This window comes from Colobus angolensis, unplaced genomic scaffold (assembly GCF_000951035.1).
Source record: "Colobus angolensis palliatus isolate OR3802 unplaced genomic scaffold, Cang.pa_1.0 Scaffold237, whole genome shotgun sequence".
Taxonomy (NCBI): domain Eukaryota; kingdom Metazoa; phylum Chordata; class Mammalia; order Primates; family Cercopithecidae; genus Colobus; species Colobus angolensis.
The window spans coordinates 1792696-1806571 of record NW_012115566.1 but is presented as its reverse complement, the minus strand read 5'-3'; the positions used below and the strand labels follow the sequence as shown (position 1 = coordinate 1806571).

General features: G+C 40.0%; 1 protein-coding gene across 2 annotated transcripts in view; it reads left to right on the top strand.

The window, feature by feature from the left end:
* The window catches only part of PGBD1 (piggyBac transposable element derived 1), a 21059-nt gene extending 11172 nt beyond the window's left edge, over positions 1-9887 (top strand). For both annotated transcript variants that reach the window (XM_011944898.1, XM_011944897.1), the window contains exons 5-7: positions 4386-4515; positions 5446-5530; positions 8063-9887. In XM_011944898.1, coding sequence (XP_011800288.1) covers positions 4386-4515; positions 5446-5530; positions 8063-9623 — 1776 coding nt within the window. In that variant the 3' untranslated portion in view covers positions 9624-9887. The remainder of the gene's footprint in view (positions 1-4385; positions 4516-5445; positions 5531-8062) is intronic.
* Positions 9888-13876: the final 3989 nt, after the last annotated feature.

Sequence of the window (13876 nt, the reverse complement as noted above, 5' to 3'; positions counted from 1 at the left end):
AAAATTTAAACACCAAATTAAGTTAAATTTAGTGTTTAAATTCCCTAATTATTTAATATTTTTTAGTATTTTATAATTTATAATTTAGTATTTAAATACTGAAGAAGTGAAAGACATATATAAGGAAAACTAAAACTCTCATGGAACAAATTGAAGAGGACACAAAAACAATGGAAAGATATTTCATGCTCATGGATTGGAAGAATTTATATTGTTAAAATAATATAAATTATTAGAATTTATATTATTAAAATTACTTCCCAAAACAATTTACAGATTCAGTGTAATCACTATCAAAATACCAATGACATTCTTCACAAAAATCAGAAAAAAAAATTCATGTGGTGAGCCCTAAATCTAGTGACTCGTATTCTTATAAGAAGTCCATATTTGCAAATTTACCAAGAGGTTGAAAAAAAAGAAAGAAAAATGCCCAAGTGAAAAACACACACAGGGAGAATGCCACGTAATGACTGAGGCAAAGATTTGTGTGACACATCTGCAAGCCGAGGAACACCAAGAATTACTGACAAACGCTAAAAACTTGGAGAGAGACATGGAAAATTATCTCATAGAACTTTTTTTCTTTTCTTTTCTTTTCTTTTGTTTTTCTTTTTGAGACAGAGTCTTGCTCTTTTGCCAGGCTGGAGTGCAATGGCGTGATCTCAGCTCACTGCAACCTCCGACTCCCTGGTTCAAGCAATTCTGCTGCCTCAGCCTCTAAAGTAGCTGAGATTAAAGGCACGCACCACCACGCCCAGCTAATTTTTGTATTTTTAGTAGAGACAGGGTTTCACCATGTTGGCCAGGATGGTCTTATCTCCTGACCTAGTGATCCGCCCACCTTGGCCTCCCAAAGTTCTGGGATTACAGGCATGAGCCACCGCACCCGGCCTCCCATAGATCTCTCAAAGATAACATGGCCCTGCTGATATATTGATTTTGGATTTCTAGCCTCCAGAGCCATGAGAGAATATAATTCTGTTGTTTTCTGCTATTGAGGTTGTGGTACTTTGTTACGAGAGCCGTAGGAAAGCAATATAAGTTACAAAACAAATTGTGGACAGATAAAAAGGGAGAAAATAAGGAGGTGTGATATTACAGATATACCTCCTTTATTGTGTTTCACTTTATTGTGCTTTGCAGTATTGAAAGTTTGTGATGACCCTGTGTGGAACAAGTCTGTCAGCACCATTTTTTCTAACAGCATGTGCTCACTTTGTGTCTATGTGTCACATTTTGGTAATTCTTGCAGTGTTTCAAACTTTATTTTTATATCTGTTATGGTGATCTGTGATCAGTTATTTTTGATGTTGCTATTGAATTTGTTTTGGTGTGCCACAGACCATGCCCATTTAAGATGACAAACCTAATCGATAAACATTGTATGTGTCCTGACTGCTCCATTGACCAGCTGTTCCCCCATCTCTTTTCCTTTCCTTGGTCCTTGCTATGTCCTGAGACACAATAATATTGAAATGAAACCATTTATAATACTACTACTACAGTGACCTCTATGTGTTCAAGTGAAAAGAAGAGTCACATGTCTCTCAGTTAAATCAAAAGCTAGAAGTGATTAAGCATAGTGAGGAAGGCATGTTCAAAGCTAAGATAGGCCAAAAGCTAGGAGGCTGCTTGTGCCAAACAGGCAAGTTGTGAATGCAAAGGAAGTGTTCTTGAAATGAAAAGTGCTGGTGAATATACAGATGATAAGAAAGCAAAAAGCTTTTCGCTGATATGGAAAAAGTTTGAGTGGTTTGGAGAGAAGATCACACCAGATGCAGCATTGCCTTAAGCCAAAGGCTAATCCGGAGCGCATCTCTTACTCTCTTCAATTCTCTGAAGGCTGAGAGAGGTGAGGAAGCTACAGAAGAAGAATTGGAAGCTAGCAGAGGTTGGTTCATGAGATGTAAGGAAGAAGCCGTCTCCATAAAATGCATCAGCAACAAGTGCTGATGTAGATGCTGCAGCAGTTTATTCAAATCTAGCAAAAATCACTAATGAGGTGGCTACACTAAGCAACAGATTTTCAATGTAGATGAAACAACCTTATATTGGAATAAGATGCCATCTAAGACTTTGATTGCTAGAGAGGAGAAGTCAATGCCTGGCTTCAAAGCTTCAAAGGACAGGCTGACTTGTTAGGGGCTTATGCAGTTGGCGACTTTAAAGTTGAAGCCAGTGCTCATTTATCATTCTGAAAATCCTAGGGTCCATAAGAATTAGGCTAAACCTACTCTGCCTGTGCTCTAGAAATGGAACAACAAAGCCTGGATGATAGCACATCTGTTTACAGCATGGTTTACTGAATATTTTAAGCCTACTCTTGAGACGTAGTACTAAAAAAAAAACATTTCTTTGAAAATATTACTGCTTATTCACAGAGCACCTAGTCACACAAGAGCCCTGAAGGAGAGGTGTAAGGAAAATTAATGTTTTCAAGCCTTTCAGTACAATACACATTCTGTAACCCATGGATCAAGGAGTAATTTTGACTTTCAAGTCTTATTTTTTGAGAAATACATTTTGTAAGGCTATAGCTGCCATAGATAGTGATTCCATAGATAGTGATGGATCTGGGCAAAGTAAATTAAAAACCTTCTGGAAAGGATTCATCATTCTAGATGCCAGTAAGAACATTTGTGATTCAAAGGAGGAGGTAAAAATACCAACATTAACAGGAGTTTGGAAGAAATTGGTTCCAACACTCATGGTTGTCTTTGAGAGGTTTAGGACTTCAGTGGATAATGTAGCCGCAGATGTGGTGGAAAGGACTAGTATTAGAAGTGGAACCTGAAGATGTGACTGAATTGCTACCATCTCATGATAAAACTTGAACAGATAAGTTACTTCTTATGGATGAGCAAAGAAAATGGTTTGAAATTGAATCTACTCCTGGTGAAGCATTGTTGAAATGACAACAAAGGATTTAGAATATTAAATAAACTTAGTTGATAAAGCAGCAGCAGGTTTGAGATGATTGACTACAATTTTGAAAGATGTTCTACTGTGGGTAAAATGCTATCAAACAACATCGCATGCTACACAGAAATCTTTTGTGAAAGGAAGAGTCAATCAAGGTGGCCAACGTTATTGTTGTCTTATTTTAAGAAATTGCCACAGCCACCGAACCCTTCAGCAACCACCACACTGGTCAGCAGCCTCCAACATCGCAAGAAGGCCCTCTACCAGCTAAAAGATTACAACTCTCTGAAGACTCAGATGCTTATTAGCATTTTTTAGCAATAAAGTATTTTTAAATTAAGATATATACTTTTTTTTTTAAGTGTAAACATAACTTTCACATGCACTCGAAAGCCAAGAAATGTGTGTGGCTTGCTTTGTTGTGATATTTGCTTTACTGTGGTGGTCTGGACCTGCAGTATTTCTGAGGTATGCCTATGTTTAAATGAGGTGGGCTTTGCCTTTTATTATCAAAATAATTATCTGTTTGTAGTTTGGGATATGGTGATGATGAGTTAAAGAGAAAATATCTTCTGTCTTGAAACCCCCTCCTTGTCAAAACAGACATTCATTCTATAAAAGACTGGCACTGTATCCTTTTTCAGGCAACAAGAAAGAGAAAGTAAGATTGGAAAATGAGAGAAAATCAAGAGGTTAATGAAACCATGTGGTAGACCTTTGGAACACTGTCAGAGAGATAGAAAATCTCAGACAGTTTCCAAAATAAATAATGTCAGTGTGTGATTTTTCTAGCCTAAATATCATTACTAGCTTTGAAATGTTTTTAAACAATCTTTGTTCATGGAATTTAGTGAGATTTCTGCATTTACGTTAGATTCCAAGTCTGTTTAAAGGAGTCTGAAAACTCCATTATGTATTTGTAGTCAGTTTAATTGTGTTTGTTATAACTGCAATATTATATTGAAGTGCTGTTCAACCAAATACGTAGAAAATGCTGTAAAACTGTGTAGAACAATCTAAGTGAGTCAACTTTTGTGACAATATCTTTAATCTATGTAAGCTTCCTTCTCTAACTTTCTTGAATCACTGATTTTTTTTTCAGTATCATCCTATAAAAACTCTTAGGATTCCTATGTTTCAGTGCAGCTGATTTATATTGATTGTAGGTTTGATTCAGGAGGACACTCAAAAGTCCTGCAGGATGTGGAAGAATTATTTGTAGTGTGGGACTGTCCCACATATTGCAAGATGCTTAGCATCTCTGGCCTCACCCTCTGAATGATATTGGCTTGGAGTGGTGGTGGACTTCATTGTTATAACCAGAAAGATTCCCACAAATTTACTTAATGCCCTGAGGGGCTGGAACTACTGGTCTGCAGTGTGGTATTCAACACCCTTCACAACTGGATTCCTTAACCATGTGAAAACAAAGAGGCTATTTTCTTTTTTTGACTTTTTAGACATTGGTGAAGACTGAGGAAGAAACAGCCCAGGCCCTTGCTACAGAGAAGTGGCCACATCTGAGTCTGGCTCGGAGGAACCTCTGTGGGAACTCAGCTCAGAAGACAGTTACAAGCCTCAGTCTGATGAGTAAGGCCAGGCCTCTGACTGGACCCCTGTGTGGACTCTCATTTTCCCTTCACTCACCCCGGCTTGGCCCTTGGGAGCCCACGTTTCCTTCCACAACCTTCCATTCCCTTCTTCTAGCCTGTGCCTCCAGACTTCTCCTAGGCCTTATCACCTTGCATCCTTCCCAATCACATTTTCTTCTGTTGCTAATCAGCTTACTGATTCTTGTGGTTATCTTCTCTGATCATCCCTCCCAGTTCCCTGTTTCCTTCAGTGACTCCTTTGTATCCTTTTCCCCTTTTTTCTTCCCTATCAAGGATTCCATATAACTTGTCTTTCAGATATCCCTTCATACTTGGAAGCCCCATGAACACCTCTGTCTGATCTTGTCTTTACCTCAGAGGAGGTCGTCTTCACCCTCTAAGAACACTACGGTTCATATTTATTTTACTTTTTTAGTTTTTTTTAGAGATGGGGTCTTACTCTGTTGCCCATGCTGGAGCATAGTGACATGATGATAGTTCACTGCAGCCTCAAACTCCTGGGCTCAAGCGGTCTTCCCCCTTAGCCTTCTAAACAGCTGGGGCTACACTGAGGTGATTTTTTGTAGACACGGAGGCTTGCTATGTTGCCCAGGCTGGTCTTGAACTCCTGGCCTGAAGCAGTCCTCCCACCTCAGCCTCCCAAAGCACCCAGTCTAATTTTCTTGAAATGTGCTCTGCCCTGTTGGGATCTCTGTCCAGCTGGGCTTTGTTGCCTTATTTAACCTTTCTTACCATTTTCCCATGCCATGCCACATTTTGTAGGATTGCTGAAACTGTGCACCCTTGAAACACCAATATGATTTTTTGTTTGTTTGATTTGGAACATCTGTTCCCTTACCTTGGAAGTTGTTTTTTTTTCAAAATTCACAGAACAGATGACATTTAAATCATTAATACTATATTTTAGCTGAAGAAATTGTAACTAAAGATACATTGTTTAATGCAAAGCAAGAAACGGAACAAAGTGGAGAAGCCTCAGGAAAGCCCAACAGGTGAGTGTCCATGGTCCTCAGTGAATCAAATCCTACAGATATAAGAAACTGGAGTGGAATCAGAGAAACCAATTGGTCAAAAGCCTGCTTCCCTGGAATAAGATATGATGACTGCCACTCACTTCTGTGGTCATAGGAGGTCCATGCCAAGAAAGTGACCTATTCAAAATGTTCAATATGCAATAAATATACAAAACCTTCAGTTGACACTCAATTGCCTCCAAGAAGCCTATCCTCATCCAGTCTGTCCTTGATTACCCTTCCCTGGGCTCCCTTACATTTCTATGGTGCTATAGAGAAGCCAGAAGGCAGATAATTTAACAAGAGTGAGGGCTACAGATGAAGCTGCCATGACAGTTAAGAAAGAAATGTCAGAGCAGAAGAGGACAAGCAGGGTACAGCTTGAGCATTCCAAATCTGAAATGTTCCAAAATCTGAGCTGTTTTGAGCACCAGCATGATGCTCAAAGGAAATGCTCATTGGAGCGTTTTGGATTTTGGATCTTTGGTTAGGGATGCCCAACTAGTATAATGCAAATATTCCAAAATCTGAAAAAATCCAAAATTCAAAAATCTTCTGGCCCCAAGTATTTCAGATAAGGGAAAATTAACCTATATTTTCAACCGCCATTAGACCTGAACAAGGTATAGGTCAAAAGGAAAGTTAGCTGATGAAGTGGAAATGAATGACAGTGGTGGGCACTTCATAAGTGCTGGTTGTGGGAATGAATGAACTTGTAACACATACTCCTATGCAGATCAAGAAACTTCTGAAGAAATGAAACAAGGTGGAGAAGCCCCAGGAATGCCCAGCATTCCGAGGCTTCTCAGGACTGCAGAAAGAGAGGGAGCAAATCACAAGCAGAGGGCTGGCTTCTGGTGAGGCCATTTGGTCCTCAGAGACTTGAGAAAAGAGAGAGGAAATAAGGTGGGATACTTGGCTAAAGAGCAGAGAAGGGGGTATGAATTTTCCTTATTGACATTTGTTCAAGTTAGAGAAACTGGGAGCTAAATCTCAGCTAAAGTAGAAATGTCTTAAGGCTTAAGAAGAGAAGTGAAATTTTGCATTGAGATTAGTGAAGACTGAGCCAGCCTCCGCTAAAGGAAGAGAAATGATGTTCAGTAACTTAGAGCAGAGTTATACAACTGGAGAATAGGAATCTGTTGTTGTGTCTGTGAGGTACATTTATTATCAGGCAACCATCAGGTAATTCACAGTGCCTATAAGAATAAAGATATCTTATTCATATAACAAAAAGTCTGAAGGTAGGCTATTTCAGGTTTGGTGCAATAGCTTAACCATGGTATCAAAGGTCTAGCCCCCTGCCCTCCTTCTAGTCCCCTTCCCTCACCTCCACCCCACTTTCTTAGCTCACTCTTTTTTCCCATTTCTCACTCCCATGTCCTTCCCTCACAATATTGGGCTTAATGCACTGTAGCTATTAGAGTTTAGATGTCAACAGTAGAAAGACTCAGTGTGATCAAGGAATGCACATATCTAAAAATAAAAAAGTTTGTGTAAAATAATACTTTTCAGCCAGGCGCAGTGGCTCACACTTGTAATCCCAGCACTTTGGGAGGCCAAGGTGAGTGGATCATGAGGTCAGGAGTTCGAGACCAGCCTGGCCAACACAGTGAAACCCCGTCTCTACTAAAAATACAAAAATTAGCTGGGCATGGTGGCACGTGCCTGTAGTCCCAGCTACTCGGGAGGCTGAGGCAGGAGAATTGCTTGAACCTGGGAGGCGGAGGTGGCAGTGAGCTGAAATCATGCCACTGCACTCCAGCCTGGGTGACAGAGCTAGACTCTGTCTCAAAAAAAAAAAAAATACTTTTCATCTTTGTAACTTTAGCTTACTTCCTTGTAAACCCCATAAAAATCAGTCCACGTGCAATGAGTTGAGAGTTGAGTTTCATTTGTTCTTCCCCAGAGTAGTATGTCCATCAGATGAATGTAGAACTAGCAGGGGCTAAGTCCTTCCATATTCAGAAATTCTGTGAGAGGTGTGAGGAGACCTGGTAAATAATAACCTTTTTTTCTTGTTCAGGTTCAGAACCAATTGACAGGGTCGCAGGAGTAAAATAGATAGTTCTGGAAACCTCAGTTTCTTACTGACAGAAGTTAGACCGGATAAAAACGGCTTAAAGGCAGAGCTAAATAGGCTTGTACTGGCAGAGGAGGAGTGTAGCAGATGTCCCTCTGCATAGGTCTTCTCAATGCAACTTGGGGCACCAAGGAGCATGGGATGTCTGCATCCTGCTCCTAAAGAGGACAGAGAGAGGGGTGTACCAAGGATACCCAGTTCTTTCTCCCAGGCTCAAGAGTTAGTTCCATCCTGAGGAGTGAGTAAGAGGTGGAGAGAGGCTAGAAATGTTCAATCTAGCCAAAGTCCTCCTCATGGAAACATAAGAGAAATAAGTAAGTATCTCCTCCCCACCCCAAGCCACGGAAGATTTAAGCTTCAGCAGATTTATCATGTGTGAGAGAATATGATTGAGAATTTTTATAACATGTTCTTTTTTTCTTTCCCAGAGAGTATGCACCCCAGATTCTTTGTAGTACTCCTATCCCTACTGGAAGGACACTTACACATTTGAACACTCTGAAGGACCGTCACCCAGGTGATTTGTGGGCCCGGATGCACATCTCATCCTTGGAATATGCTGCAGGAGACATTACCCGAAAAGGGAGAAGAAAAGACAAAGCTCGAGTGAGTGAACTGCTCCAAGGTCTCTCATTCTCTGGTGACTCAGATGTGGAAAAAGATAATGAGCCTGAGATCCAGCCTGCTCAAAAGAAGTTAAAGGTGTCTTGTTTCCCAGAAAAGAGTTGGACCAAAAGAGACATTAAACCCAACTTTCCAAGCTGGTCAGCACTGGATTCTGGACTTTTGAATCTCAAGAGTGAAAAGTTGAACCCAGTAGAGCTTTTTGAATTATTTTTTGATGATGAAACATTCAACTTAATTGTCAATGAAACCAATAATTATGCTTCTCAGAAAAATGTCAGCTTGGAAGTCACAGTTCAGGAAATGAGGTGTGTGTTTGGTGTCCTACTTTTGAGTGGATTTATGAGGCATCCTAGAAGGGGAATGTATTGGGAAATCTCTGACACCAATCAGAACCTGGTTAGAGATGCAATCAGAAGGGACAGATTTGAATTGATTTTCTCAAACCTGCACTTTGCAGATAATGGCCACCTAGATCAAAAAGATAAGTTTACAAAGTTGAGACCTCTCATAAAACGAATGAATAAAAATTTCCTCTTGTATGCTCCCCTGGAAGAATACTATTGCTTTGATAAGTCAATGTGTGAATGCTTTGATAGTGAACAATTGCTGAATGGAAAGCCTGTTAGAATTGGATATAAAATTTGGTGTGGTACAACCACACAGGGTTATCTGGTTTGGTTTGAGCCCTATCAAGAAGAATCAACTATGAAGGTAGATGAGGATCCTGACCTTGGGTTAGGTGGAAATCTAGTAATGAACTTCGCTGATGTTCTTTTAGAGAGAGGTCAGTATCCCTATCACCTGTGTTTTGATAGCTTCTTTACAAGTATCAAATTGTTGTCAGCCTTGAAGAAGAAGGGGGTGAGGGCAACAGGAACAATTCGTGAGAACAGGACCGAAAAATGTCCCCTTATGAATGTAGAACATATGAAAAAAATGAAGAGAGGGTATTTTGATTTCCAAGTAGAAGAAAACAATGAGATAATTTTGTGTCGTTGGTATGGGGATGGCATTATCAATCTGTGCTCCAATGCTGTGGGCATAGAACCAGTCAATGAGATAAGTTGTTGTGATGCTGATGATGAAGAAATCCCTCAGATAAGTCAACCATCCATAGTAAAAGTGTATGATGAATGCAAGGAAGGTGTAGCTAAAATGGATCAAATTATTTCGAAGTATAGGGTGAGGATAAGAAGCAAGAAATGGTACTCAATTTTGGTGAGCTACATGATTGATGTAGCCATGAACAATGCATGGCAACTACACAGAGCCTGTAACCCAGGTGCTTCTCTAGACCCCTTGGATTTTCGGAGATTTGTTGCACATTTCTACTTGGAACACAATGCTGATCTGTCAGATTAAGGCACATAAAATGGACATAGTGCAGACATTAATAAGACATAGAAAAATAATAATTGTACATGCTGTTGTACCCTCCCAAAGTAAATCTGATATATGTAATGAAGTTATTAAATAATTAATACTTTTAAAAATCAGACTTTATATAGAGTTTCAAGGACTATTGTAACAATGTTAAAAATTATCTGTGAAAATGTTGAACTAAAGTACCTTTCTCTATGTCAAATTTTGTGTCAGACATGGGAAATCCTTTATTTGTTCAATTGACTATTTTGTGCATTCATTTATTTATTTTTTGAGACAGGGTCTCGCTCTGTGGCCAGGCTGGAGTGCAGTGGCATGATCTTGGCTCACTGCAACCTCCGACATCCTGGTTCAAGCAATTCTCCTGCCTCAGCCTCCCGAGTAGCTGGGATTACAGGCACGTGCTGCCATGTCTAGCTAACTTTTGTATTTTTAGTAGAGATGGGGTTTCACCATGTTGGCCAGGATGGTCTCGATATCCTGACCTCGTGATCTGCCCACCTTGGCCTCCCAAAGTGCTGGGATTACAGGCGTGAGCCACTACGCCCGGCTATTTTGTGCATTTAAAGAATGAAATCCTACCGCTTAAGGCTGGGCGTGGTGGCTCAAGCCTGTAATCCCAGCACTTTGGGAGGCCGAGACGGGCGGATCACGAGATCAGGAGATCGAGACCATCCTGGCTAACACGGTGAAACCCCGTCTCTACTAAAAATACAAAAAAACTAGCCGGGCGAGGTGGTGGGCGCCTGTAGTCCCAGCTACTCGGGAGGCTGAGGCAGGAGAATGGCGTAAACCTGGGAGGCGGAGCTTGCAGTGAGCTGAGATCCGGCCACTGCACTCCAGCCTGGGCGACAGAGCGAGACTCTGTCTCAAAAAAAAAAAAAAAAAAAGAAATGCTACCTCTTAAAAAAAATTCTCTTAAGACGGCCATTTTTAAGATGCAAGCAATGTCATAGTAACCGTAGAATGATGCTGACTCCATAGTTGAAACTAGTGACACAGCTTATGAAGTAAGAATGGTCTAAACAAAATGTAGGTGGTAAGAGACTAAAAACCTTAGCATTAGTGTAAAACTGGATTGGATTGTGTGTAAGTGAGAAGGGTCAGGCATGGATATTGAAGGAGAATGCTATAAAGGAAAAACCAGAGGTGAAGCAGTGCCTTCGAATATTGAAATGATAGGTGTATCCTGTGGTGACGGTGTGAGTTGGCAGCAGAAGTCAGGAGAGTAAAGAAAATCAAGGAAACATGAAGCAAATCAGGATAATAAGTAACCAGGAGAGTTAAGGAAAAGATAGGCATAAAGTCAACATAAAGACCATGTTGAAATCACCTGATTAGATATCTAGGCTTAAGGTCATCAGTGATAGGTAACTGAAGGAGAAACACTTGGAAAAATGAATGATACGGACTGTAACTCCTTAGTGTTGAAGTCTAGTATTGGTGGATTAGTCTGGAGGGTAGAGAAGACAGGCTCCACCTCATTTCTGTGGGCTGTAGCCACAACAGCTCCTTGCCTTTCTTTCATATCCCAATATTTACAGTCCCTTTCTTGGCTGGAAGGCAAGTGGTCAGGTTTGAATTCTTTCAACAGGTATGTTTATTATGTGGATGACTGGTGAAAGTGTAAGCCATGCGTAATGTCACAGATTCACCTATTCCACGCAAGATGTTCAAAGAAAATATAAGTTCATTACTTCTTGTAATTGATCTGATATTCTTTGTGAAATACATCACCAGGGTGGGTTGGTTTCTACTTTTAAATGATGAAGTGTCTGGTTAAGTACCTACCCACAAAAGGATATTAATAGAGTGCAGGTTTTAGTTAAATGATGAGTGAGTGGTGCAGATAGTAATTGCTAATATAGGCAGGAAATAGTTACAGAGTAACTTCTTATTTCACTTTCATGTCTGCCCTGATGTTTAGAGCCCTCTAGGCGTCCCCACTTGGCAGTTATCAAAGGCTGCACTTTATATCTCCCACATTCTAAATCTGCTTTTCTCTTCTCCAGGGTTCCATAATTATGTAAATAATATTACTGACCACCCAGGTATCAAACAAGACACCTAAATATTACCTGTCACCCTCTTCTACCACTCATCTCTAATATCTCTTGAATCTATTCACACCATTCAACCTCTTTGCCATCATTCAGACCACAGTTCTATGATGTTGCTTGACTGCTCACCAAACCCTTCCTTGACCCTCCCCAAACCTGTCTCCAAATAATGACCGTGAAAGTTCTGAAAAGCAAATCTGAGCATCAGCTATGCAGAAGATAGAAACAGTATGTTATGAAAAAGCATAAATAGTGGACTGTATGTGGGTCTTGGCACCAGAAAGTCTTTGAATTTCAGCCATGTAACCTTGGGCAGATTAACTCTCTGAGCCTAACCCACACTCTCCATGGTGCTCAATATACCACGCTACAGTTAAGAAGTAAATGTGGAGCCCAAGGAAAATGGGGAGTGATACCCTAAGACTGGAGCAGAACTGCCCCATGCTATACGCACCGGCAGCTGCCCAGGAAGTGAAGTAAGCTGGAAGGAACCTGATTTCCTGAAGACTGGAATAGAGTCTTGAAAATTGCCTACGGCTGAGATTTACATGTGAGGGCAAAAACCTTCTATCTTGGTGAATTCATTGTTACTGGGGGTGGGGTAGGGGTATTTATTATTCCCAGCTGAACATAATTCTAAGTGATAATCACTGATCCATGTCAGGTCTCCTAGGTTAGATGAAGTTGGATACAGGAGAACAATTTTGGATGACTCCTATTTCACACCCACATATAAATTGAACAAAAACTTGTAGCATTTGCTACATATGACTGTTCTAAGAGTTTTACAAATATTAAGTTAATATCCCCATTCTATGCATGAGAAAACAAACATAGGTTAAGTGGCATTTTATAAGTCCTAGAGTTAGTAAGTGGTGTAATCCTTGCAGCCAATATTGAGTGCCAATTTGTTTTATGGTTTTTCCTTCTAGTTTTTATTCCTTTTGTTCTTCTCTCTATAAACCCCAAAAAAGATCACACTGCAGGAGAGGTCAACACCTTTGTTACTGTGAAAGGGTTAGGAAAAGACATTACAAAAGTTCCTGGAGATCTGTACCAAGAGAATGACTGTCTACCACACAACTGTACTGAACATCTATGGTACTTCTGCACACACCGTGTTCATGGTGCTCCTTAAATACTGCTGCCTTACATGGTAGTTGTTTTTGTTCAGGGCATATCCTTTATTAGACAGCAAACTTACAGGGCATCTTTTTTGCAACCCTCCTTGCAACCAAAACAGGACCTGAAATTTGCTATATTACTTATATTACTCAGGATATTTAGAATACACTGCAATTTGATGGGAAAATTTAACTATCCAAATATATAGCTTTATCTTTAAAGTGTACTATAGAACAGTGGAATATGAGAGTAACCTTGGAAACAATACAGAATAATTTGGAGTGAGAGATAATGAAGACAAATGGTGACTTTAAAACATTATTAAGTAAATTTTTGCCTTAGGAGAGGCCCCAGCATCCTTTACTAATCTGACTGGCTTCAAGGAACTGTTTCCAACTGAGTCATAGGACAGTGACTTTTTAAGGCAGGACAATTCTTTTTTTTTTTTTTTTTTTTCATGTTAAATATTTATTTTGAAGATTTCAATGAAAATTGTGCTAGGATAGTTTTCATTCCAAGGCAGGACAATTCTTGAAGGCAGGACAAACATCATGATTAAGTTCTCCTGTAGTCCTTACATTGAGGTATCTAAATTAGGGATTGTCTGATTATTAATAACTGGATACCAAATTAACATCAGTCTGACTTGCATTTGTGCCTAAACATTCTGACTTAACCTCCAGGCTCAGACTGAACTTTTTCCCTATTTTAAACTATAAAGTTCATTCTTTTAAAATTTTATGTATTTCAATAGGTTTTTGGGGAAAAGGTATTGTTTGGTTACATGAATAAGTTCTTTAGTGGTGATTTTTGAGATTTTGGTGCACCCATAACCCGAGCAGTGAACACTGTACCGAATGTATAGTCTTTTATCCCTCACCCCTGTTCCCATCTTTTCCCCCCAAGTCCCCAAAGTCTATTGTATCATTCCTACCCTTGCATCCTCATAGCCTAGCTCCCACTTATGAGTAAGAACGTACGTTGTTTGGTTTTCCAGTCCTGAGTTACTTCACTTAGAATAATGGTCTCCAATTCCATCCAGGTTGC